Source organism: Desmodus rotundus, chromosome 4 (genome assembly GCF_022682495.2).
Source record: "Desmodus rotundus isolate HL8 chromosome 4, HLdesRot8A.1, whole genome shotgun sequence".
In the NCBI taxonomy this organism is placed as follows: domain Eukaryota; kingdom Metazoa; phylum Chordata; class Mammalia; order Chiroptera; family Phyllostomidae; genus Desmodus; species Desmodus rotundus.
In genome coordinates, this window is record NC_071390.1 from 66,201,484 (window position 1) to 66,227,706 (window position 26,223).

The window sequence follows — 26,223 nt, forward strand, 5'->3', positions numbered from 1 at the left end:
ATTGTTTAATAGCATTCTATTCAGTCTCCATGATTTTGAGTGTTTTGGGTTTTGTCCTTTGAGGGTTAGTTTCTAGTTTCAGTCCCTTTTGGTCAGAGAAAATGCTTGATATGATTTCAATTTTCTTGAATTTGTTTAGGCTTGCTTTGTGTCCTATCATGTGGTCTATCTTTGAAAATGGTCCATGTACACTTGAAAAGAATGTGTATTTTGCGTCCTTGGGATGAAAAGCCCTAATATATCAGTTAAGTCCATTTCCTCTAGGGTATTGTTAAGTGACACAATATCCTTGTTGATATTTTGTTTGGAAGACCTGTCCATTTTTGATAGTGGGGTGTTAAAGTCCCCTACTATAATTGTGTTGCTGTCAATATCTGTCTTGAAGTCTTCCAAGATTTTCTTTATGTATTTGTGTGCTCCTATGTTGGGTGCATATATATTTACAATGTTTCTCTCTTCTTGGTGGATCCTTCATTTGAGTATTAAGTAGTGACCTTCAGGGTCTCTCTTTATGGCCCTTCTTTTGAAGTCTATTTTGTCTAATATGAATATTGCTAACCCTGCTTTTTTTTCCTGTCCCTTTCCTTGGAAAATTTGTTTCTCGTCCTTCACTTTCAGTCCGTGTAAGTCTCTTGTCCTGAGATGGGTCTCTTGTAGGCAGCATATGTGTGGATCATGTTTTCTTATCCATTCAGCTATTCTATGTCTTTTGATTGGAGCATTTAGTCCATTTACATTTAAGTTTATTATCCATAGGTAGTTATTCATTGCCATTTTTTCCTACCTGTGTTCCTCTGTCTTTCTCTTTTCCTTCCTTTCCTTAAAGCAGTCCCTTTTGCATCTCTTGCACTGCTTGTTTGGTGGAGGTGTATTCTTTTAGACTTCTTTTGTCTGGGAAACTCTTTATTTGGCCTTCTATCTTAATTGAGAGCCTTGCTGGGTAAAGTAGCCTTGGTTGCAGGCCTCTGGTTCTCATTACTTGGAATATTTTTTGCCATTCTCTTCTGGCTTGGAGCGTTTCCATTGAGAAGTCAGTTGCTAAACTTATTGGGGCTCCTTTTTATGTTACTTCCTGTTTCTTCCTTGCTGCCTTTAAGATCCTCTCTTTGTCTTGGAATTTTGCCATTTTAATTATGTTATGTCTTGCAGTGGGCCTCTTTGGTTTCCTCTGGCTTGGGACTCTCTGTGTTTCCTGGATTTGGGTGACTTTTTCTCTCATCAGATTAGGGAAATTTTCCATCATTACTTTTGCAAACAGGTTTTCTATCCCTTGCTCTTCTTCTCCTCCTTCTGGTATTCCTATTGTACGGATATTGTTACGTTTCATGTTGTCCTGCATTTCCCTTATTGCCTCTTCATTCTTTCTGAGCCTCTTTTCCTTTTCTTGGTCTTTCTGGGTGTTTTTTTCTACTTTGTCCTCCAGCTCGCTGATCCAATCCTCTGCTTCATCAAGTCTGCTTTTCATTCCTTCTACTGTGTTCTTCAATTCAGAAATTGTATTCTTCATTTCCTCTTGTCCCTTGTTGATAGTTTCTATTTCCTTTTTCATGTTGATATAGTTTGCAGTGAGTTCATTGTAGTTTCCCTGTAGTTTCTGGTAGTTCTCTTTGAGCTCAGAGAGCTCAGTGAGCTTCCCGATAACCATTGCTTTGAACTCAGTATCTGATAGTTGACTTGCCTCTTTTTCAGTTAGCATTCTTTCTGAGGCTTCCTCCTTTCCTTTCATTTGGGGATTGTTTCTTTGTCTTCCCATTGGTTGTGAGACTCTTCTTGTTAGCCTCTGCTTCTTAAATTGATCTATTCTGACTCCCTGGGTTTATGGTATGAACTTCTATGGTAGAATGCAATGGGATTCAGTGGTGCTGTCTCCTTAATCTCCTTTGCTCACTGGTCTTGAGCTGACATTTATGGGTGTAACATGGTCTAACTCTGGTCTTTCCAGCACTCCAGGTTTTATTTTCTCACCTGTGGGAAAAAGAGAAAGGGGGTGGGGTATTAGAAAAAAAAAGAAGGGAAGGAGGGAAAAAGGAAAGGAGGGAAGAATGAATAAAGAAAGATCGGAGGCAAGATAAGAAGGAATTTTAACAAAAATTGAAACAAAAGAATAAATAAAAGAAGGCAGGAAGAAGGAATAAAAAAGTTAAATGATGGAAGGAAGAAGGAATAAAAAGAGAAAGAAGGACAGAAAGGAAGAAGGAATTCAGGGATAAAGAAGTAACAAAAAAAATAAGTCTTCTGCTGGCTTTAAACTGGTCAGGTGAGTTCTGCTGGTCTTCCTGTCTGTGGAATGGGAGGGGGTGGTTGGAAGGATTGGTTTCACTTTTCTCCCTTCCTGATCCACACTCTTCACTGTTGTTCAGCCTCCAGTCTTGTTCCTCAAGGTCCTTCTGCTCCCCAGTAGGCCTTTAGTTCACCAGTTGTGCTGTCCTTGAGTTGTACCAGTTAGGGGTCACTCACACTCCTTCTTGCTCTTTGCTGTCTTAGATGCTAGGGGCTCTGGGTGCTGCTATGGGGTAGTTCAGCCCGCTACTAGGTCCAGTCTTCACAGGGAATGCAGTCTCCCCCGGCCCTGCAGCTCCCCTCTGCTGGGTGTTCTGCCTTCATCCTAGAGAGCCAGTAGACCCTGCAGGGCTCTGTGAGCAGGGGCTAGGTAGGAGTTGTTCATAACTGGTGCTTGTAGGTGTGGTCGCTGGCAGGCAGCCAGGCCCTTGATCACCCAATCTGCTGCTTTGGGCCTGAGTCGTGCTTGGCTGGCTGGTCCGCAGCTCTGGGCCTGAGTTGAGTGGGGTTGGCCTGTCTGCAGCTCTGAGCCTGAGTCGCAGGCTGGCTGGTCTGCCACCTGGGGCCTGTGCGTTGGGCAGCTAGCCTCTGCTCCTGGTGTGCACCCACCCGAGGTTTCAGGTGTGGTTGCCCCACCGGGGTTTCAGGTGTGGGCCCCCAGTCCGCTAATCTGGGTGTGGGCAACCAGGCTTCAGGTGAGTGCCAGGGCTGCTTGTCCCGCATTCACAGTCCTGGGGTTAAGGGGGGAGGGGCGCCAGAGGTCGTGGCTGCTGTGGAGAATTCTCTAGCTGCTGGGTGCCTCTATTTTCTTTTTCTTTTTGAGAAATTCTTCCTATTCAAGCCCCCCTGGTCCAAACAAGCACCTGGCCTCTTACACAGCCCAGCCTGGCTCTCTCCCAAGAATCCTGCAGCAGACCCTGTGCCCGGGCCGGGGCTTCAGCCGCCCTGGTCCCTGCGCAGTTCATGGGGACCTTATTGTCCTTAAGCTCTCTTCTTACCATCAGATCTTTCAATGTCCTCTATCTTTGGTCTCTGATCTTCATATATGCTGGAATACCGTTAGCTGTTCGCTCTGCTCCTCAGATCAGCTAGGTGTTTCACTGGTGTTGAGGGGAAGTGGACTCTGCTCCCACCTATCTCACCGCCATCTTAGCTCAAGTACATTTTTCAAGGCTCTTTATAGGGGTTAGGTTTTCTGCTTGAAAACATCTGTCTGCTTCCTCCTGGCTTTCACATCCACATAGAAAAGGAATGATAAAAGGAAGACACAAAAGAGAAACAAACAGACAACGAAGAAAGTCTCGTTTTGTTTCCTGCCTGCCCCCCTCCCACTCTAAGGCAATTGCAGTGTCTAATGTTGTCCAGGAAAGCTCTGAAAGGAAGGGAAGCTCCCCAGTTACGGGTGATGGTGCACTTACCTGCCTGGAGCCCTTGAGGCACAGCATAGCCTGCTTGTGGGCGATGCTGCACAGACTCATTCCATGGACCTGCAGGAGCCTGTCACCTGGCATGGAGACAGATGTGATGTTCAAGGGTCCCTGAGGCTGCAGGAAGGACTCTTCTGGGGGTCCCTGCCCAGCGCACTTCCATGCATCCTCAAGGAGAGGCAGGAAGCGGAGCAGCAAGGAGCCCTGCGTGGGCCTCAGTGCCAGCACTGCTGTGAACATCTTCCCCTACCTGTGAGAGAGAAGCCTTTTGATTGGTTGGGCCATCTCTGTACAACTCCATCCTTTCTCCTGTTTTCCTGTGAAACTGTTTTTGAAAGTTTTTCAAGTCCCTTTGGGGTAATGTTTATCTCCAGAATGTTTTTTATTTTAAAAAAGGTCAGGGAGACCTGGATGATGCCAGAGACACTGGAATTCTAGGGGAAATGAGCCTAAGTGCCCTTTTTGGTTCAATTATGGCTGTTTTAGAGAACAATAGAAATCACAACTTCGGTTAGAGCAGTAGACAGGAGGAAAGGCGAAGAGAAGGCTCACCAATGTCCACCCCAGACACTAAAGTGAGCATCACCAATGTGTACTCTGTCCTCCATGGAAAGCACTATTTTCTTCCATGAAGGCCAAACTGTAACATGCTTATTTAAAATCTTATATTTTTAAGTCACCTTGGAGTTCCCAAAGTGCTACTACTAATATCTGATTGCTATATGAAGCTATCAAGTGGGTGGGCCAGGCTAAATTGTCCCCTTTTCCAGGTGAGGCAGCTATGACGTGGTGAGGCAGTTATTTGCACAATGTCTCAAGAGTGGGAGTGGGGCTGCACCTCCAAGGCCAGGGCTCTGCACACTGCAGAATGCAGTTCCCAGAATTGGGAGTTCCCAGCAATGGAACACAGCATGATTCCATTCCTTACCCTGCAGGATCTGCCCTTCCTTGGCATCTGGTCCTCCAGGAATGATGGGTTTCATGTATATCTCTCCATAGGGCACACCTGTGTTAATGCCACCCTGAAAAATATAACAAAAAAACTCATCACCTTTCTGCTCCCTCCTGGAGGGCCTCTCTGACCTTCAGGACTAAAAGAGCCCCCATCTGCCTGCCACTCTATCTCCATATGACACTATCTTATCTGTTCAGTCATTTGTTTAGCCTATTTTCCATGAGCAGGTACTCACAAGAAGTATAACTGATGCGGGCAGGCCCACGGGATCCTGTGTTGTGGCAGCAATATACAAATACACACTGACTACAGAAATTCTGTGGAGAAAAAGGGACAGTGCGGCCACTCTCAAGAGGAGAGCGCCGACCCCCTGCCTGGACAGGCTTTTATTGCTTTTCTGGGCACATTACATTGAGGATGATTCTCATTTATGCACAGGTTCACTGCAGCTGATTACCTTTTAAGGACAACAAAGGACAGAATACTGCTAATTACTTCAAAGACAAGGATGTTACAGCTCAAGGGGGAAACTGCTCACACTCCATACTTGGGTGGTTTAGCACAGACTTTAGGAAGTTAAAGATACTCAGTAAACATTTGCTGCCTCAGGGTGAGGGAGTTTTAGCAAGAGCAAGTCTCATAGCAGTCAAGGTACAATGCAGGCCCGATTTCCCATTGGAGAACCTATCCATGGACGTGGGTCCTGCCCGCCAACCTCGCTCCCCGCTGGCTTTTCCAAGTGGGGGCTGAGCCACATTTCCCACGCTTGGAACAGTTCCCCACAATAACAATATGAGCTGTGTGAAGGAGCTGTGCCGTATCCAGCCCCAGCAATGGCCCGTGGCAGGTGCTTGAAAATCAGAGCCACATCAATGCACCACACTGTCTCTCCATAAGCAACATCCAACAAAGGTGGATGCAGCTATGAGCTGTGCCTGGCACATCAATGACTAGTGCCTGGTATGTCCTGTATGCTTGTGTGCTGGTTTGTGGATGCGAAACTAGAATTAAACTATACAGTATTCAGCAACTTACTTTTTTTAACTTAATAATAGATCATGAACATCCCTATAGGCCACTAGATAAAGATTTAACTCTATCTTTCTCTTCTAATTATACACTTCATGCATGTATATACACATAAATACAGTTTGTTAGATCAGTGGGGTTTCATCAGTCCTGTACAGTATTTTCCTCCCTCCTCCAGGATCTGTCAGATACAGCTCACAAACCAAATGCAAAGTGTCCATTCTGAACAGAGTTCTTGCCAACCTGACTTTGTCCTGACCTTGAAAGCGGGAGCACCAGACTCCATCACAACCCTTCTCTGGGTGACTGTGGATTATCCCTCTCACCTTTGGCTTATGTCCCTCCAGCCCCATCCTGCTACCCTCTCCTTGCTGCCCAGCATAAACTCAGGATTAGGATCCATCACCCAATTCCACCCACACTGCTCTTTACAAGTTTGTCCTATGTCTCCCAGTTTGTTTTTGAACTCCCACACCCCACAAAGGCCCAAACCAAATTTCTTGGTTCATCCATTTCTTGTATTCTGCTTGTACCATTGAGCACATTATCAGAGGTTACCATGTGACCTCTGATAATGTACCCACCAAGTCTCCAGATGAACATCTTATTAACTGTTTACATTCTGAATGTTCCTAATAACTTTTACAGTTATGCTGAATCCAAGTGTCCCATCTTCTTTAACTAGTTCCGCAAAGTAAATTCCATTGGCATTGGTTTCTGAAAGTGAGGGAGAACAAGAAGAATCAGCACCCTGCTTCAAAGAAACAAAAATAAAAGTGTGAGGGCACTTGCCCTGCCTAAGTAATAGCACCTCTTAGCTTTCACCTGCTCTCAGGGACTGGCAGCATTGCACACCAAAATAGGCATGAACAGGGTTGGGCCAACAAGGGATTTGTTTCCAGCTTTAGCAGCTCCTCCCTATATAACCCTAGACCAGGCCCTCGATCTCTCAGTCCTTAGTTTCCAAATCCACAGAACTGGAATAAGAGTTCCTCTTCTAATTGTGACTATGAATGATGCCCAGCACATAGCAGGGACTCAATAAATTTAAGTACCCTCCTGTTTCTACTCAAGATGCAAATATCGTTATAAGAACTGAAATCATCCCGGCACTTCCTGGTCCCATCACATATGACATCAGCCAAGTTATAGCATGCTGTATACCAGATACTCAGCAGCTTCTTGAGCAGAAGAAAACCTCAGGAGGACCTTTAACACCCCCAGCAAGAGTAGCTGCATTGGGTTTCTACTTTATAGTGGATGAATCTTTGAGAGAAGGATGGAAGAGAAGAATTATCTACCACACATACCAGGCGTTTTGCTTGGTATTGTGAAATAACCATATAGGATTTGTTTATTTATTCATCCAATCATGCAACAACATTAATTGAGCACCAGGAATATGGCAGTAATCAGACAGACCTGCCCGTATCAAACTACTGTTTAGTGGGGGAGAGAAATTTTAATGGATTCTTCCCAGAAGATGGGACCACAGATACTCCCAGCCTTTTGTCCCAATTTCCCCTTTTGCTTAGATACTTTCTAGCCCACCATGTTGGAATATATAACACATAGGAAACTAAGCAGGCTAAAGTAAGCTAAAAAAATTATCAGTTCAACAGAAGCCTTTAGGCATTGCTTCTTACAGAAGGGGGTCTTCCAAAGTGCAGCCCAGGGTGAAGGTTTCTGCTCTGGAGTCTCCTCCTCAGGTTTGAATCCCAGCTCTGCCACTGACTCCCTGAGAGACCATGGGCATGTTCCTTTCCTCTCTGTTCCTCAAGTATCCCACTTATAAAAGGAGTAGTGATAGTAATGTCCATAGGCTTGTCATGAAGCTTACATGAGATAAACATACCCAAGTGCTCTGGCCCCTGCCTAACACATGGTTAAGCTCTCAATAAATGTTCACTGTTAGTATTATTCTCTTGTTGACCAAATCTGGCTCTTCATGTGGCATGCTGTCCAGGTGAGCACCATGGCCAATTAGGAAATAACTAACATTCTTCAAGCCCTACTGAGAACCAGATCCTGGGTACTTTTGTCTCCACAGCTCTGTGAAGAGGCATCATTATCACAACCACAAAAGATAAAAATGAGGTTGAGAGCTTACAGTCAAGATGGCAGTGTAGGTAAACATAGTACCTGGTATCTCCTATAACCACATCAGAATTAAAACTAGAACAGGAACAGAATGATAGAGATGGAGATCACATGGAGGATTGTCAATAGGGGAGTGGGAGGGGGAGAGGGGGGGAAAGGTACAGAGAATAAGTAGCATAGATGATAGGTGGAAAATAGACAGGGGGAGAGTAAGAATAATGTAGGAAATGTAGAAGCCAAAGAACTTATAATTATGACCCATGGACATGAACTATAGGGGGGGAATGTGGGAGGGAGGGGGTGGGCAGGATGGAGTGGAGTGAGGGGGGCGGGAAATGGGACAACTGTAATAGCATAATCAATAAATATATTTTAAAAAAAGCATTAAAACTAAACTTCAGAACAACTGTTATTCAGAACCACCTGAAATCTAGGAGAACAGAAGTTCTATAACTAAGAAGCCACATCAAGACTTATAAGTGGGACAGAAATGAGGAACAGGCTGGTCCCACACCCAATATTGGGAGGGATATCTCAGCTGTGAAGGTCTCCCCCAGGAGCAAGTGGTCTCAGCCCCACACCAGGCCCCCAGTCCAGGGTTACAGTGCCTGGAAGAGAAGTCTGCATTATTTGTGACTGTGAATGCCAGTGGGGATTGTGGCTGAGTGAGACAGCTTCTAGAGCTCCAGATATTCCTCTTAAAGGGCCTGTGCACAGACTTACTCAGACTCACTCACTCTGAGCTCCAGCAGTGGGGCAGCAGTTTGAAAGGTGCCTTAGACACATGGGGAGGAACTGAATTCTTTGGCATTATGGCAAGGACTGGAGGGCAGCTTTCTCCCAAGCAGAAGTTTTTTTGCTAAGCCCTCCACCTACAGAGTCAGCAGGTGGGTGCCATATCTGAGTCTCCATCAACCTAACTCACACTGTTTACCCCACCCTGGTGATTCCCTGAGACCCTGCCCCACCCAACTTTTGGTCCCACCCAAGCCCTTCTCAGTGGATGGTCCATACAAATGGCATGTCTTGACTCATGCTGCTAACTTTCCTAAAAATCTCACAAACAAGCAGTAACTGGCCTCTGCATCCTCTGTACTTCTTGCTAAGGGGCCTCAGCCTGGCACTAGCAGAAGCCAGTCTTGGTTCACAACTTGGCCTATCCTGGGTACCTCCAAGGCCAGCACAAGTAACAACCATATGCAGATTGCTTTGTAGCTCATGCCAGGTGGCCCAGGGAGAGGCACTGGTGGCAGTTGACCTTGACCTGCTCCCCTTAAGGCTCCAGCACCAGCACACCCAGTGGACAGAATCAGACCATTCCTAACCACCACCAACCTTCTCCACGAGCAACACACAAAAGGGGTGGACTCAACAGTTACTTGAGCCCTGCTGAAGTGAATTCTACTCTGTGGGATCAGCCTCTACACAGCAGGTTCTCCACAATGGTAAGAGTCAGTACCCACAGCTGATCTGCCTGTGGAGTAAACCCTTCCCATTGATGTTTCAGTAGTAATCAAGGCTCAACTACAACAGTAGGGTGCACACAGCCCACACCGAGGGAGGCATACCTGGTGTACCCAGCTCATGTGTCTGGGGAGGCTTTGACACTGGGCTCTGCAGGACTCCTACTACATAAGGCCACTCTATCAAGACCAGGAGACATAGAGGCTCTACTTGATACATAGAAACAAACACAGGGAGACTTCTAAAATGAGGAGATAAAGAAACATGTCCAAAATGAAAGAACAGAACAAAACTCCCCAAAAAAGAACTAAACAAAATGGAGATAGACAATCTCCTGTTGCAGAGTTCAAAACACTGGTTATAAGGATGTTCAATGAACTTAGGAGATGAGTAGAGGAACTTACTAAGAACTTCAACAAAGAGGTATGAAACATAATCATTGGAGAGGAAAACATAAAGAAGAACCAGTCAGAAATGATGAATACACTAACAGAAATGAAGAATACATTACGGGGAATCAACAGTAAAGTAGATGAAGTCAAGATTCAAAACAGTGATTTAAAAGATAAGAAATCAGAAAGCAACCAATCAGAACAGCAAAATAAATAAATAAATAAAAATCCCCCAAAATAAAATAGTGTAAGAAGCCCCTGAGACAACCTCAAGCATACCAATATTGCATCATGGGGGAGCTGCAAGGAGAAAAAAGAGAGCAAGAAATTGAATGCTTATATGAAAAAAATAATGATGGAAAACTCTCCTAACCTGGTGAAGGAACTAGACATACAAGTCCAGGAAGAGCAGAGAGTCCCAAACAAGATAAACCCAAATAGGCCCACAACAAGATATACCATAATTAAAATGATGAAGGTTAAAGACAAAGAGAGAATCTTAAAAGCGGCAAAAGAAAAGCAATTAGGATGGCGGTGAGGTAGGTGGAAGAGGAGCCCACTTTCCCCTTAACTCAGCTGGAATATCTAGCTGATCTTCTGAGGAACCGAGTGAACAGCCAACAGAATCCCAGCTTATATGAAGTTTGGAGGCCTAAATTGTAGAGGACATTGAAAACAGATGGTAGGAATGGTAAGGTCCCTGGGACCTGTGTAGGGACCAAGGCTGCTGTGGCCCTCAGCCCAGCACCTGTTGCCATTATTGGCAGCAGCCACAGGATCTCTGGAGGAGAATCAGATGAGCAGCTCCCTCCACTACCAAAGCATGGAAGACAGTGTAGCATCATCATGAGAGACTTGGATGCTTGAAGTCACTGGGGACAATAAAGACTAAATGGGAGATACACAGAGGTGGCATTCAACCGCTGGGACTGTGAACGCTGGCTAGGTCATTAACAGTGAAATTTGGGAGCTGGGTGACATCTGGAGAAGGGAGAAGAGTTGGGCCCTGATGGACCCTGACTTGGATAGTCTCTTGGTTGGTTAGAAAGTTGGGCTGTGTGAAAAGCCAGGTGCTTGTTAAGAACAACAGGCTTAAACAAGTGGATTTTACTCAAAAAAAAAAAAAAAGGCTCTCAGCCACTGTTTAAGGAACTCTTGTGCAGTAGCAGACTCGCATGGTAGCGAGCAAAGCAGAAGCTGGCAAAGCAGAAGAAGAAGAGCAAGGGATAGAAAACCTGTGTGAAAAGTAATCATGGAAAACTTCCCTTATCTGGTTCTCGGGAAGATGGCGGCAACATAGGTGGGAGCGGAGTCCACTTCCCCTCAATGCCAGTGAAATACCTAGCAGATATGAGGAGTGGAGTGAACAGCCAACAGTATTCCAGCATATATGAAGATCAGAGACCAAACATAGAGGACATTGAAAGATCTGACGGTAAGAAGAGTGCTTAAGGACAATAAGGTCCCCAGGACCCAGGACCCGGGACCTGCACGGGGACAAGGGCAGCAGAAGCCCCAGCCCAGGCGCAGGGGCTGCTGCAGGATTCTTGGGAGAGGGCCAGGCTGAGCTGTGAGCAGCCAGGTGCTTGTTTGGACCAGGGGGGCTTGAATAGGAAGAATTTCTCAAAAAGAAAAAGAAAATTAAGGCACTCAGGGGCTAGTTAGAGAACTCTCTTGGCAGCAGCCGCGGCCCCTGGCGCCCCTCCCCCCCTCTGCCCCTGGACTGTGAACGCAGGATTAGCAGCCCTGGTGCTCACCTGAAGCCCGGTTGCGCGCACGCAGATTAGCGAACTGGGGGCCCACACGTGAAACCCCAGCGGGGCGCCCACACCTAAAACCTCAGGTGGGTGAGCACCTGGAGCAGAGGCTAGCTGCTCCACCCACAGGCCCAAAACAGCGTACCCCAGCGCCACGTGATTCAATCCCAAAGCGGCCCCGCCCACCCCAGAGACTCAAGCCCAAAGCCCCTGGATCAGCCAGCTGCCAGCGACCCCAGCCCAAAGCGGCTGGATTGGCTGATCAACGGCCTGGCTGCCTGCCAGGGACAACACAACGCCTACCTAACACCTGCCCACAGAGCCTTGCAGGGCCTACTGGCTCTCTAGGACAAAGGCAGAACACCCAGCAGAGGGGAGCAGCAGGGCTACGGGATACTGCATTCCCCGGAAAGACTCAACCCAGTAGGGGGCTGAACTACCCCATAGCAGCACCCAGAGCCCCTAGCATCTAAGACCCCAAAGAGCAAGAAGGTAGAGTGTGAATTGCCCCTAATTGGTGCAACTCAAGGACAGCAAAACTGGTGAACTAAAGGCCTACTGGGGAGCAGAAGGACCATGAGGAACTGGACTGCAGGCTGAACAACAGCGAAGAGTGTGGCCCAGGAAGGGAGATAAGTGAAACCAATCATTCCAACCACCCTCTCCGATTCCACAGACAGGACAACCAGCAGAACTAACCTGACCGGTTTAAAGCCAGCAGAAGACTTTTTTTTTTCCCTTTCCTCCTTTCCCCCTGAATTCCTTCTTGCTTTCTTTTTTTTTCATTCCTTCTTCCTCCCATCCTTTACCTTTGTTATGCCTTCTTCCTGCCTTCTTTTATTTATTCCTATGTTTTAATTTTTGTTAAAATTCCTTCTTATCTTGCCTCCGATCTTTCTTTATTCATTCTTCCCTCCTTCCTTTCCTTTTCTATTTCCTTTTTCCGTCCTTCCCTTCTTCTTTTCTCTTCCCCCCTTTCTCTTTTTCCCACTGGTGAGACAACAAAACCTGGAGTGCTTAAAAGACCAGAGTTAGACCATGTTACACCCATAAACATCAGCTCCAGACCAGTGAGCACAGGAGATTAAGGAGACAGCACCACTGAATCCCATTGGCATTCTACCATAGAAGTTCATGCCATAAACACAAGGAGTCAGAATAGATCAATTTAAGAAGCAGAGGCTAACAAGAAGAGTCTCACAACCAATGGGAAGACAAAGAAACAATCCCCAAATGAAAGGAAAGGAGGAAGCCTCAGAAAGAATGCTAACTGAAAAAGAGGCAAGTCAACTATCAGATACTGAGTTCAAAGCAATGCTTATCAGGAAGCTCACTGAGCTCTCTGAGCTCAAAGAGAACTACCAGAAACTACAGGGAAACTACAATGAACTCACTGCAAACTATATCAACATGAAAAAGGAAATAGAAACTATCAACAAGGGACAAGAGGAAATGAAGAATACAATTTCTGAATTGAAGAACACAGTAGAAGGAATGAAAAGCAGACTTGATGAAGCAGAGGATTGGATCAGCGAGCTGGAGGACAAAGTAGAAAAAAACACCCAGAAAGACCAAGAAAAGGAAAAGAGGCTCAGAAAGAATGAAGAGGCAATAAGGGAAATGCAGGACAACATGGAACGTAACAATATCCGTACAATAGGAATACCAGAAGGAGAAGAAGAAGAGCAAGGGATAGAAAACCTGTTTGCAAAAGTAATGATGGAAAATTTCCCTAATCTGATGAGAGAAAAAGTCACCCAAATCCAGGAAACACGGAGAGTCCCAAGCAAGAGGAACCCAAAGAGGCCCACTGCAAGACACATCATAATTAAAATGGCAAAATTCCAAGACAAAGAGAGGATCTTAAAGGCAGCAAGGGAGAAACAGGAAGTAACATACAAAGGAGCCCCAATAAGGTTAGCAACTGACTTCTCTATGGAAATGCTCCAGTCCAGAAGAGAATGGCAAAAAATATTCTAAGTAATGAGAACCAGAGGCCTGCAACCAAGGCCACTTTACCCAGCAAGGCTCTCAATCAAGATAGAAGGCCAAATAAAGAGTTTCCCAGACAAAAGAAGTCTAAAAGAATACACCTCCACCAAACAAGCAGTGCAAGAGATGCAAAAGGGACTGCTTTAAGGAAAGGAAGGAAAAGAGAACGACAGAGGAACACAGGTAGGAATAAAGGCAATGAATAACTACCTATCCATAATAAACTTAAACGTAAATGGATTAAATGCCCCAATCAAAAGACACAGAATAGCTGAATGGATAAGAAAACATGACCCACACATATGCTGCCTACAAGAGACCAATCTCAGGACAAAAGACTTACACAGACTGAAAGTGAAGGGCTGGAAACAAATTTTCCAAGCAAACAGACAGGAAAAAAAAAGCAGGGGTAGCAATACTCATATCAGACAAAATAGACTTCCAAAGAAGGGCCATAAAGAGAGACCGAGAAGGTCACTTCATACTACTCAAAGGAAGAATCCAGCAAGAAGACATAAACATTGTAAATATATATGCACCCAACATAGGAGCACACAAATACATAAAGAAAATCTTGGAGGACTTCAAGAAAGATATTGACAGCAACACAATTATAGTAGGGGACTTTAACACCCCACTATCAAAAACGGACAGGTCTTCCAAACAAAATATCAACAAGGATATTGTGTCACTTAACAATACCCTAGAGGAAAAGGACTTAACTGATATATATAGAGCTTTTCATCCCAAAGAAGCAAAATATACATTCCTTTCAAGTGTCCATGGAACTTTTTCAAAGATAGACCACATGATAGGACACAAAGCAACCCTCAAAAAATTCACGAAAATTGAAATCATTTCAAAGGTTTACTCTGACCACAAGGGGCTGAAACTAGAAACCAACCCCAAAGGAAAAAACCCAAAACACTCAAAATCATGGAGACTGAATAGCATGCTATTAAACAATGAATGGGTCAAGAACGAGATTAGGGAAGAAATCAAAAACTTTCTGGAAACAAATGAAAATGAACTCACAACAACCCAAAACCTATGGGACACAGCAAAGGCAGTCCTGAGAGGGAAGTTCATAGCAATACAGGCTTACCTTAAAAAGGTAGAAAAATTTCAAATGAACAACCTAACCCTACGCCTACAAGAACTGGAGGAACAACAACAAAGACAACCCAGAGCAAGCAGAAGGAAGGAAATAACCAAGATCAGAGCAGAACTAAATGACATAGAGACTAAAAGCACAATTCTAAGGATCAATGAATCCAGGAGCTGGTTCTTTGAAAAGATAAACAAAATCGACAAGCCTTTAAGTAGGCTCATTAAGAAAAAGAGAGAGGATCCAAATAAACACAGTTAGAAATGAAAGAGGAGAGATTACAACTGATACCACAGAAATACAAAGCATTGTAAGAAATTACTACAAAGAACTGTATGCCAAGAAATTTGAAAACCTAGGTGAAATGGACACGTTTCTAGAAAAATATAATCTTCCAAAACTGAATGAAGAAGAAGCAGAAAACCTGAACAGACCAATAACAGCAGAGGAAATTCAAGCAGTCATCAAAAAACTGCCAACACACAAAAGCCCTGGACCAGATGGTTTCACAGGAGAATTCTACAAAGCATTTAAGGAAGAGCTGACCCCTTTCCTTCACAGACTATTCGAAAAAATCCAAACTGATGGAAGACTCCCAAACTCTTTTTATGAAGCCAGCATCAACCAAATAAAGACACAACGAAGAAAGAAAACTTCAGGCCAATATCTCTGATAAACATAGACACTAAAATTCTCAACAAAATATTGGCAAACCGCATCCAGCAATACATTAAAAATATGATCCACCATGACCAAGTGGGATTCACCCCAGGGATGCAAGGATGGTACAATATTCGCAAATCAATAAACATAATACATCACGTCAACAAGAGCAAAGACAAAAATCGCATGATCATTTCAATAGATGCAGAAAAAGCATTTGATAAGGGTAAGCACCCATTTCTGATAAAAGCACTCAGCAAAGTGGGAATAGAGGGAGCATTCCTCAACAAAATAAAGGCCATATATCAGAGACCCACAGCCAACATCATACTCAATGGACAAAAACTTAGAGCTTTCCCACTAAGATCAAGAACAAGACAAGGATGCCCTCTCTCACCACTCCTATTCAACATAGTATTGGAGGTCCTAGACACAGCAATGAGACAAGAAAAAGAAATAAAAGGCATCCAAATTGGAAAGGAGGAAATGAAACAGTCACTGTTTGCAGATGACATGATAGTGTACATGGAAAATCCTATAGACTCCACCAAAAAACTACTCAACCTAATAAATGAATTTGGCAAAACAGCTGGATACAAAGTCAATACTCAGAAATCAAAGGCATTCCTGTACACCAACAACAAAACTGCAGAAAAAGAAATAAAAAAAAACCCATTTGATATAGCAACAAGAAAAATAAAGTACCTAGGAATCAACCTAACCAAGGAGGTAAAAGACCTGTACTCGGAAAACTACACAACACTGAAGAAAGAAATTAAGGAAGACACAGACAAATGGAAGCATGTACCATGCTCATGGATTGGGAGAATTAACATCATCAAAATGGCCACACTACCCGAAGCAATTTATAGATTCAATGCAATCCTTTTTGGAGTACCCATGACCTATTTCACAAATATAAAAGAAACACTTCAGGAATTCATATGGAACCATAAACGACCCGAATAGCTGCAGTAATTTAGAAAGAAGAAAAAAGCAGGAGGGATCACAATACCCGATATCAAACTGTATTACAAGTCCACTGTAATCAAAACAGCCTGCTACTGGCATAAAAACAGGCACATAGACCAATGGAACAGAATAGAGAGCCCGGAAATAAACTCAAGTCTTTATGGTCAATTAATATTTGACAAAAAGGCAAGAGCATAAAATGGAGCAAAAACAGCCTCTTCAACAGATGGTGTTGGGAGATCTGGACAGCTACGTGCAAAAAAATGAAACTCGATCTCCAACTTATGCCATACACAAAAATAAACTCAAGATGGATAAAAGACTTAAATATAAGTGGTAACACCATAAAAGTCCTCGAGGAAAACATTGGCAGGAAAATCTCAGACATTCCACGCAGCCACATCCTCACAGACATGTCCCCTAAAGCAAGGGACATAAAGGAAAGAATAAACAAATGGGACCTCATCAAAATAAAAAGCTTCTGCATGGCTAAAGAAAACAGCACCAAATTACAAAGAGAACCAACAGTATGGGAAAACATATTTGCTAATGATACCTCAGACAAGGGCCTGATCTCCAAAATATATAAAGAACTCACACGACTCCACTCCAGGAAGACAAACTACCCAATTAAAAAATGGGCAAAGGACTTGAACAGACACTTCTCCAAGGAAGACATACAGAGGGCCCAGAGACATATGAAAAGATGCTCAGCATCACTAGCCATCAGAGAGATTCAAATTAAAACCACCATGAGGTACCATCTCACACCTATCAGAGTGGCCAACGTAAACAAATCCACAAATCAATGTTGAAGGGGATGCAGAGAAAAGGGAACCCTAGTGCACTGTTTGTGCGAATGCAGACTGGTGCAGCCACTGTGGAAAACAGTATGGAATTTCCTCAGAAAACTCAAAATGGAACTGCCCTTTGACCCAGCAATTCCGATGCTGAGATTATACCCCAAGAACCCTGAAACACCAACCCAAAAGAACTTGTGCACCCCAATGTTCATAGCAGCACAATTTACAATAGCCAAGTACTGGAAGCAACCTAAGTGCCCAGCAGGAAACGAGTGGATCCAAAAACTACGGTATATTTACACAATGGAATTCTACACAGCAGAGAGAAAGAAGGAGCTTATACCCTTTGGGACAGCATGGATGGAACTGGAGAGCATTATGCTAAGTGAAATAAGCCAGGCGGTGAGGGACAAATACCATATGATCTCACCCTTAACTGGAACATAATTAATAGAAGAGAAAAGCAAACAAAATACAACCAGAGACATTGAGGTTGGGAACAGTCTAGCAGTGGCCAGTGGGGAGTGGGGTGGGGACAGTGGGAAGAGGGCATTGCAGGAACTATTATAAAGGACACATGGACAAAACTGGGGGGATAGTGGGGGCGGGGGAGGGAGGTGGGTTCAGCTGGGGTGGGGGGGAGGGAAGGGGAGAAAGGCATACAACTGTAATTGAATAACAATAAAAAATTTAAAAAAAAAGAAAACTTCCCTTATCTGATGAGAGAAAAAAGTCATACAAATCCAGGAAACACAGAGTCCCAAGCAAGAAGAACCCAAAGAGACCCACTGAAAGACACATCATAATTAAAATGGCAAAATTCCAAGACAAAGAGAGGACCTTAAAGGCAGCAATGGAGAAAAAGGAAGTAACATAGAAGGGAGCCCCAATAAGTTTAACAACTGACTTCTCAATGGAAATGCTCCAAGCCAGAAGAGAATGGCAAAAAATATTCCAAGTAATGAGAACCAGAAGCCTGCAACCAAGACTACTTTACCCATCAACGCTCTCAATCAAGATAGAAGACCAAATAAAGAGCTTCCCAGATAAAAGAAGTCTAAAAGAATATGCTTCCACCAAACCAGCTCTGCAAGAGATGCCAAAGGGACTCCTTTAAGGAAAGGAAGGAAAAGAGAAAGAGAGAGGAACAGAGGTTTGAAAAAATGGCAATGAATAACTACCTATCAATAAGGACCTTAAATGTAAATGGATTCAGTGCTCCAATCAAAAGACATAGAATAGCTGAATGGATAAGATAACAGGACCCACACATATGCTGCCTACAAGAGACCCACCCTAGGACAAAAGACCGACACAGACTGAAAGTGAAGGGCTAGAAACAAATTTTCCAAGCAAACAGACAGGAAAAAAAAGCCGGGGTAGCAATACTCATATGAGACAAAATAGATTTCCAAAGAAGGGCCTTAAAGAGAGAACCAGAAGCTCACGTCATAATACTTAAAGGAAGACTCCACCAAGAAGACATCAACATTGTAAAAATATATGCACCCACATAGGAGCACCCAAATACCTAAAGAAAATCTTGGAGGACTTCAAGAAAGATATTGACAGCAACACAATTATACTAGGGGATTTTAACACCCCAGTGTCAAAAATGAACAGATCTTCAAAACAAAATATCAAAAAAGATATTGTGGCATTGAACAACACTGTAGATGAAAAGGACTTAACTGATATATATAGAGCCTTTCATCCCAAAGAAGCAAAATACACATTGCTTTCAAATGCACATGGGACATTTTCAAAGATAGACCACATGATAGGACACAAGAAAAGCCTCAACAAATTCAAGAAAATTGAAATCATATCAAGCATTTTCTCTGATCACGAGGGAATGAAACTAGAAACAAACCTCATGGAAAAAAACCCAAAACACTCAAAACCATAGAGATTGAATAGCAGGCTATTAAATAATGAATGGGTGAACAACGAGATTAGGGAAGAAATCAAAAACATTCTGGAAACAAATGAAAATGAATTCACAACAATCCAAAACCTATGGGACACACAAAGGCAGTCCTGAGAGGGAGGTTCATGGCAATACAGGCCTATCTAAAAAGAGGAGAAACATTTCAAATAAACAACCTAACCTTACATGTACAAGAACTCAAGGAACAAGAACAAAGACAACCCAGAGCAAGTACAAGGAAGGAAATAACCCAGATCAGAGCAGAATTAAATGACATAGAGACTAAAAGCACAATTCTAAGGATCAATGAATCCAGGAGCTGACTCTTTGAAAAGATAAACAATATCCACAAGCCCTTAAGCAGGCTCATCAAGAAAAAAAGAGAGAGGAGCCAAATAAACACAATCAGAAATGAAAGAGGAGAGACTACAACTGATACCCCCGAAATACAAAGGAGTATAAGAAATTACTATAAAGAACTATATGCCAAAACCTAGAGGAAATGGACAAATTTCTAGAGAAATATAATCTTCCAAAACTCAATGAAGAAGAAGCAGAACACCTGAACAGACCAATAGCAGCAGACGAAATTGAAGCAGTAATCAAAAACTCCCAACATAGAAAAACCCTGGACCAGATTGTTTCATGGGAGGATTCTACAGAGCATTTAAGGGACAGCTAACCCCCATCCTCCACAGATTATTTCAAAAAATTCAAGAACACAGAAGACTCCCAAATTCATTTTATGAAACCAACATCATCCTAATCCCAAAAGCAGATACAGACATAACAAATAAAGAAAATTTCCGGCCAATATCACTGATGAACACAGATGCTAAAATCCTCAACAAAATATTGGCAAACCACATCCAGCAATACGTTAAAAAGATCATACACCATGACCAAGGGGGATTCATCCCAGGATTGCAGGGTTGGTACAATATTCGCAAATCAATAAACATAATACATCACATAAACAAAAACACGCCAAAAATCACATGATCATATCAATAGATGTGGAAAAAGCATTTTATGAGGTACAGCACCCATTTCTGATAAAAACACTCAGCAAAGTGGGAATAGAGGGAGCATTCCTCAACAAAATAAAGGCCATATATCAGAGACCTACAGCCAAAATCATACTCATTGGGCAAAAACTTAGAGCTTTCCCACTAAGATTAGGTACAAGACAAGGATGCTCTCTCTCATCACTCCTATTCAACATAGTATTGGAAGTCCTAGCCACAGTAATCAGACAATAAAAGGAAATAAAAGGCATCCAAATTGGAAAGGAGGAAATGAAACTGTCACTGTTTGCAGATGACATAACTGTGTACACAGAAAATCCTATAGACTCCACCAAAAAACTACTCAACCTAATAAATGAATTTGGCAAAACAGCTGGATACAAAGTCAATACTCAGAATTCAAAGGCATTCCTGTATACCAACAATGAAACAGCAGAAACAGAAATCAGGTAAAAAATCCCATTTGATATAGCAACAAGAAAAATAAAGTACCTAGGAATCAAACTAACCAAGGAGGTAAAAATCTGTACTCAGAAAACTACACAACACTGAAGAAAGAAATTAAGGAAGACACAAACAAATGGAAGCATGTACCATGCTCATCGATATGAAGACTTAACATTATCAAAATGGCCATACTACCCAAAGCAATTTATAGATTCAATGCAATCTCTGTTAAAGTACCCATGACATATTCCACAGATATAGAACAAACATTTCAGAAATTTATATGGAACCATAAAAGACCCCGAATAGCTGCAGCAATTTTGAGAAAGAAGAACAAAGCAGGAGGGATCACAATACCTGATATCAAACTGTATTACAAGTCCACTGTAATCAAAACAGCCTGGTACTGTCATAAAAACAGGCACATATAGCAGTGGAACAGAACAGAGAGCCCAGAAATAAACCCAAGTCTCTACAGTCAATTAATATTTGACAAAGGAGGCAGGAGCATAAAATGGAGCAAAAATAGCCTCTTCAATAAATGGTGTTTGGAAGATCTGGACAGCTATGTGCAAAAAAATGAAACTCGATCACCAACTTACACCATACACAAAAATAAATTCAAGATGCATAAAGGACTTAAATATAAGTCATAACACCATAAAAGTCCTAGAAGAAAACATTGGTAGGAAAATCTCAGACATTCCATACAGCAACATCCTCACAAACTCATCCCCTAAAGCAAGGGACATAAAGGAAAGAATAAACAAATGGGACCTCATCAAAATAAAAAGCTTCTGCATGGCTAAAGAAAACAGCACCAAATTACAAAGAGAACCAACAGTATGGGAAAACATATTTGCTAGTGATACCTCAGACAAGGGCCTGATCTCCAAAATATATAAAGAACTCACACAACTCCACTTCAGGAAGACAAACAACCCAATTAAAAAATGGGCAAAGGACTTGAACAGACACTTCTCCAAGGAAGACATACAGAGGGCCCAGAGACATATGAAAAGATGCTCAGCATCACTAGCCATCAGAGAGATGCAAATTAAAACCAGAATGAGGTACCATCTCACACTGGTTAGAGTGGCCAACATGAACAAATCCACAAACAAATCTTGGAGAGGATGCGGAGAAAAGGGAACCCTAGTGCACTGTTTGTGGGAATGCAGACTGGTGCAGCCACTGTGGAAAACAGTATGGAATTTCCTCAGAAAACTAAAAAAAACACCAGCAAAATGAAAATGGAAACCACTGTATGGGAAAACATATTTGCCAATGATACCTCAGACAAGGGCCTGATCTCCAATATATATTAAGAGCTCACACGACTCCACTCCAGGAAGACAAACTACCCAATTAAAAAATGGGCAAAGGACTTGAACAGACACTTCTCCAAGGAAGACATACAGAGGGCCCAGAGACATATGAAAAGATGCTCAGCATCACTAGCCATCAGAGAGATGCAAATTAAAACCACAATGAAGTACCACCTCACACCAGTCAGAGTGGCCAACATAAACAAATCTACAAACAAATGTTGGAGAGGATGCGGAGAAAAGAAAATCCTAGTAGTGTTGGTGGGAATGCAGGCTGGTGCGGCCACTGTGGAAAACAGTATGGAATTTCCTCAGAAAACTAAAAATGGAACTGCCCTTTGACCCAGCAATTCCGCTGCTGGGATTATACCCTAAGAACCCTGAAACACCAATCCAAAAGAACGTATGCCCCCCAAAGTTCATAGCAGCACAATTTACAATAGCCAAGTACTGGAAGCAACCTAAGTGCCCATCAGCAAATGAGTGGATCCAAAACCCATGGCACATTTATACAATGGAATTCTACACAGCAGAGAGAAAGAAGGAGCTTATACCCTTTGCAACAGCATGGAGGGACCAGCTCCAACTTTAATTAACTGCCTCCAATCACGTATCTGTCCTACAACAAGATGTACAAATGGAGTCTGGAGCAATATGAGGATTCGGGCTAACAGACCCCCACACATACCTAAGTCTGGGTAGTCACATCCGCCCAGGAAAGCTGGCACCACATTTACCTGTCAATCAGTATGTAACTTCTTCACCCCATCCCGCCAACTATATAGGCCCTCAAAATGAAGGACTCTCTCTTGGCTCTCTGGCCACCCCACCTCTGTCCACACAGTGCACAATGACCTTTGGCCACCCTTACTTTGGCCACCCTAACACTGTTTTGTCTATGACTTTCACTGAACTCTACCCCCAACCCCCACTGCCTTAGCTAGGCTGTTCTCATCCATGAGAATGGATGACTAACAAACCCTGGTTGCATACTAATGGATTCGCTGATCTGTCATTTTTCTACTGCTTCTGTGAGAACTGAGCTTCTGGGAGGTTCTCCCATAACAACTTCACTCCTGAAACTCTGTCCTAAGAAAATATAATACAAAATCAATACAAACTCTTCTCACAGAAATGTTTAGTACGTACTTACAAGATTAAGTTGGGAGGACCAGCTCCCAGAGGTCAAGGATTTCCTAAAGTCAATACTGCCTTAAAAGGTATTATCAGGCAGTTTTAACACAGGATATTTACAACGCATTTGTAATTATCTGGGTAATGCATATGTTATAATGCTAAGTGGAGGAAAATACAGGATACAACCAGTATTATTTCAACAGAAAAAAAAATGTTTCAATAGCATATCACAACCCCTAGTTATGTGGGAAAATGGTTCCATGATTGAGGAACTTTAGAAAACACTGTATTAACCTTGAACAGATTGTTCTGGGATTAACATGCTAATGTAGTTGTGAATCTTCCAGACAGAGTATATTATTCAGCATTACCCATACTGGACTGCTGCCAAGTCTCCTTCCAGTGTGAGATGATAAACTAGCAGAATTAGTCATCAGTGAACAGAACACCAACAGGCACCATCTGATAATGGAAAGGGAGCCTGGAGGAGCTGTAATTAAATAATCCAGTGCCTGTTTATAGAGCAACTGGGCTCTGAGATGAGCCCTGTGGACATTTACAACCTAGGAGGGGACAAGAAATGTACAGAAATAACTGCAACATAAAGTGTCTTAGCACATTTAAATGTTTACAGTTTTCATAATCTTCAATCCTGTAAGTGCATTCATGAGATTCTATTCCTAAGAAATTAAGCAGAAGTGCAGCTAAAGATTTACGTAAAAAAGAAGTACTAATCTCAGTATTGTTTTAAATAGTCCCATATTCAATCTTATTGAGAAAAAAATTTAGGATACGACATGTGTTGATTTAAAATAGTTTCAAATTTCAGTGAGATGGAATTATAAAAATACACAAAACTGCATATATAATATAAAGCCAGTTTTAAATATATATGTACATACACCTGTGAATGCCTAGAACAAGAGAGAAGGATAAATACATCCCAGTGTAACTGTGCTATCCACAGCGAGGCATAATTAGAAACAAATTATTGTTTTTACAATCATGGGGGAAGGGCTTTGTTTAACAAACATTCACTAATAGAAAGGGTCACAATGTGCTCTTGGCTACCAAACCCAGTGGGTCATGCTGGGTCATACCTCAGGTGGCACACAGTATTAGCAAGCCCAACAAAGGGGAACTTCAAAAAGCTAGCTGGAAACTGATAAAATTGCATGCAAGTGCAATCAAATCTGTCATAAGGGCTTTGCTTATGAAATGGTGGCTTCCTTTACAATCATTTTTATTCTTCAACCAGAGGAGGGAGGGACACAGCGAGCCCAGCCACAAAGCTAGGTCTGAGCAGAGGTGAGTGGGCATTGTTAGTCCTGCAGGGCCTCTGTGGGCCTGAGGCCTCAGCATTTCCACTGGTTCCATGGGTCTGCGGCCACTCTCCACCAAATGTGTGCTGATGGCTTTGCAGTCCCCCCTTGCCCTTTGTCAAGCGGATGCTGCATCCTCTTGACAAGGAGCACACATGAACACTAGATTCTGGAATGCAGTGAGCACCTTTCTGACAGGGCTTCTCACATGAAAAAGGTTTTCAGGTTTACACCATGCTGGGTGATACAAACAGTTCTACTAAGTGACCCATCAAAAAGAAAAGGCCACACCTCCCCTCAGCAGTTTGGCTTTCCAATGCCTGTCTTTATTAAAGCAGTTTGTCTTTATTAAAGGCAAAAATAATAACAGAATATATCTGTCTCAGGAGACTTTGTACAGAGAAATGTGTAAATCTTGGAACTTCCTTTTTCAACTGCTTCTGACTCTAAAGGCCCAGCCAGGTATCCTGCCCTGGGAAAGACTGGGGGTTGGGTGGCGAGGGGGGAAAGGGGGTTACTCCTCCCACATGCCTGCCAGCTCTACCTCCAGGAGTATAGTAGTCACTCCCTCCCACCCTGAGAGAGAGTAATTGCTATTGCTGTCATTCTTATAGGGTAGTTATCACAGTGTTGCATGCCTCAGGGTACCTGTCTGTACTCCCCAGGAGACTTGGGATTCACTGGGGGGCAGGGAGCATGTATTGTATTTTCCACTGCCCACAGTGCCTGGCTCAAGCAGGTGTAAGTCTAAGAGTGAGCAAAGCCTATTCATTGCAGGCTCTGTATGTGCCCACCAACATGGAACCTAAAATGTTGCTCCTTTGGCTCAAGGGTTGAGGAGAGAGTGGTCCAGAGATGCACCCATATGCATGGACCACACTATTTGTGCTGTGCTGAGGACATTTCTTGGAAGTCTGAAAACTTGGGGTCTTCCAATGGCTTTGCTTTTGGCTCACACCCCGATTTTGTACCTCAGTTTTCCCATATGTCGACTATGAGAAATGTGATCTCCCCACTCACAGAAGAGTGACTGTGAGCTCTAAGATTAATGAAAGGCCCTGACATACATACCCAACCCAGCCCACTAAATCATACCCATCTTTTGGGATCAATTCCAATGCTGTCTGCTTCCAGAAGGCTCTCTTTGCCTGGTAGGCAATGAAGCTTCCTTCCTCCCCAAGCCTCAGAACCCTTGCTTGTACCTCCTCTTGAGTGTGAGCACATTTAGCCATCAGGAAAGGCCTTAGAGGGGGTTGCTGACTGTGTGCCTTTGAACACCAACACTTCTTCCAAGAATACCAGGGCCTCACCTTCAAGAACTCCAGCTCGGCCTCCTCTCCCCAGAGCACAGGACTGAGATAGTACATGTCTGAGACTTGGGCCTGGACCCTGACAGCAGTCATCTTCCCAATCAGACTTGCTGGGATGTAATCTTCAATGTTGCAATAGGCTTTGGTTTCTACCTGCTAGAAATAAGATACAGAAAAAAAGGGGCACATAGGAATACCTTCTATGGGACTCTGAGCAGAACAGAAGTCTGCCTACAGTCAAAACCCAGGTTAGGGCCTCAGGGCTAGGATTTTCCTTCAAAAACCCCACCTGTCACATCTTTTTTCTACTATATTAGAAGTTGCATCACATCATATGATGCAAATAGAAGGGAGAGAAGAGAGGAACCACCATTTTTGAGCCCGTTCTGTATGCCAGTTGGTCGTCAGAGACATTAGTTCTTTTGATTCACACAGTAATCCCACAGGGACGGCATTGTTACTGACACAAGATGAACACAATGAACAAGGAGGGAAGTCACTTAACGGTCACACTGCTTGTAAGTGATGGAAGCAAGATTTGGTCATCCAAGCCCTCAGTTCCATGATTAAATGTTTTTCAGGTCAGAAAAACCCTGGTCCTGAAACTTTGTTTCTTTTTTTCATTTAGGATTTGTATGCATGTGCACTCCTAGTGCACTGTCCCCTCTTTGTAAGGAGAGGTCTTGGTTATGACACTATCTGTCTAAAAGAAGGTGATCAAGAAGTTGACCCATGCACAAGAAAACATCTGCCTGCCCCACCCTGTGCCAGGCCTGACT

The 26,223-nt window shown here is 43.2% G+C and overlaps 1 protein-coding gene across 1 annotated transcript in view; it reads right to left on the reverse strand.

Moving 5' to 3' along the window:
* Positions 1 to 26,223, reverse strand: part of FRMPD2 (FERM and PDZ domain containing 2) — a 78,231-nt gene that overhangs the window by 14,520 nt on the left and 37,488 nt on the right. Inside the window, 4 exon segments of the mRNA XM_053923453.1 lie at positions 3,699 to 3,784; positions 4,636 to 4,729; positions 6,338 to 6,484; positions 25,445 to 25,600. Of these exon segments, the coding sequence (XP_053779428.1) occupies positions 3,699 to 3,784; positions 4,636 to 4,729; positions 6,338 to 6,484; positions 25,445 to 25,600 (483 nt within the window).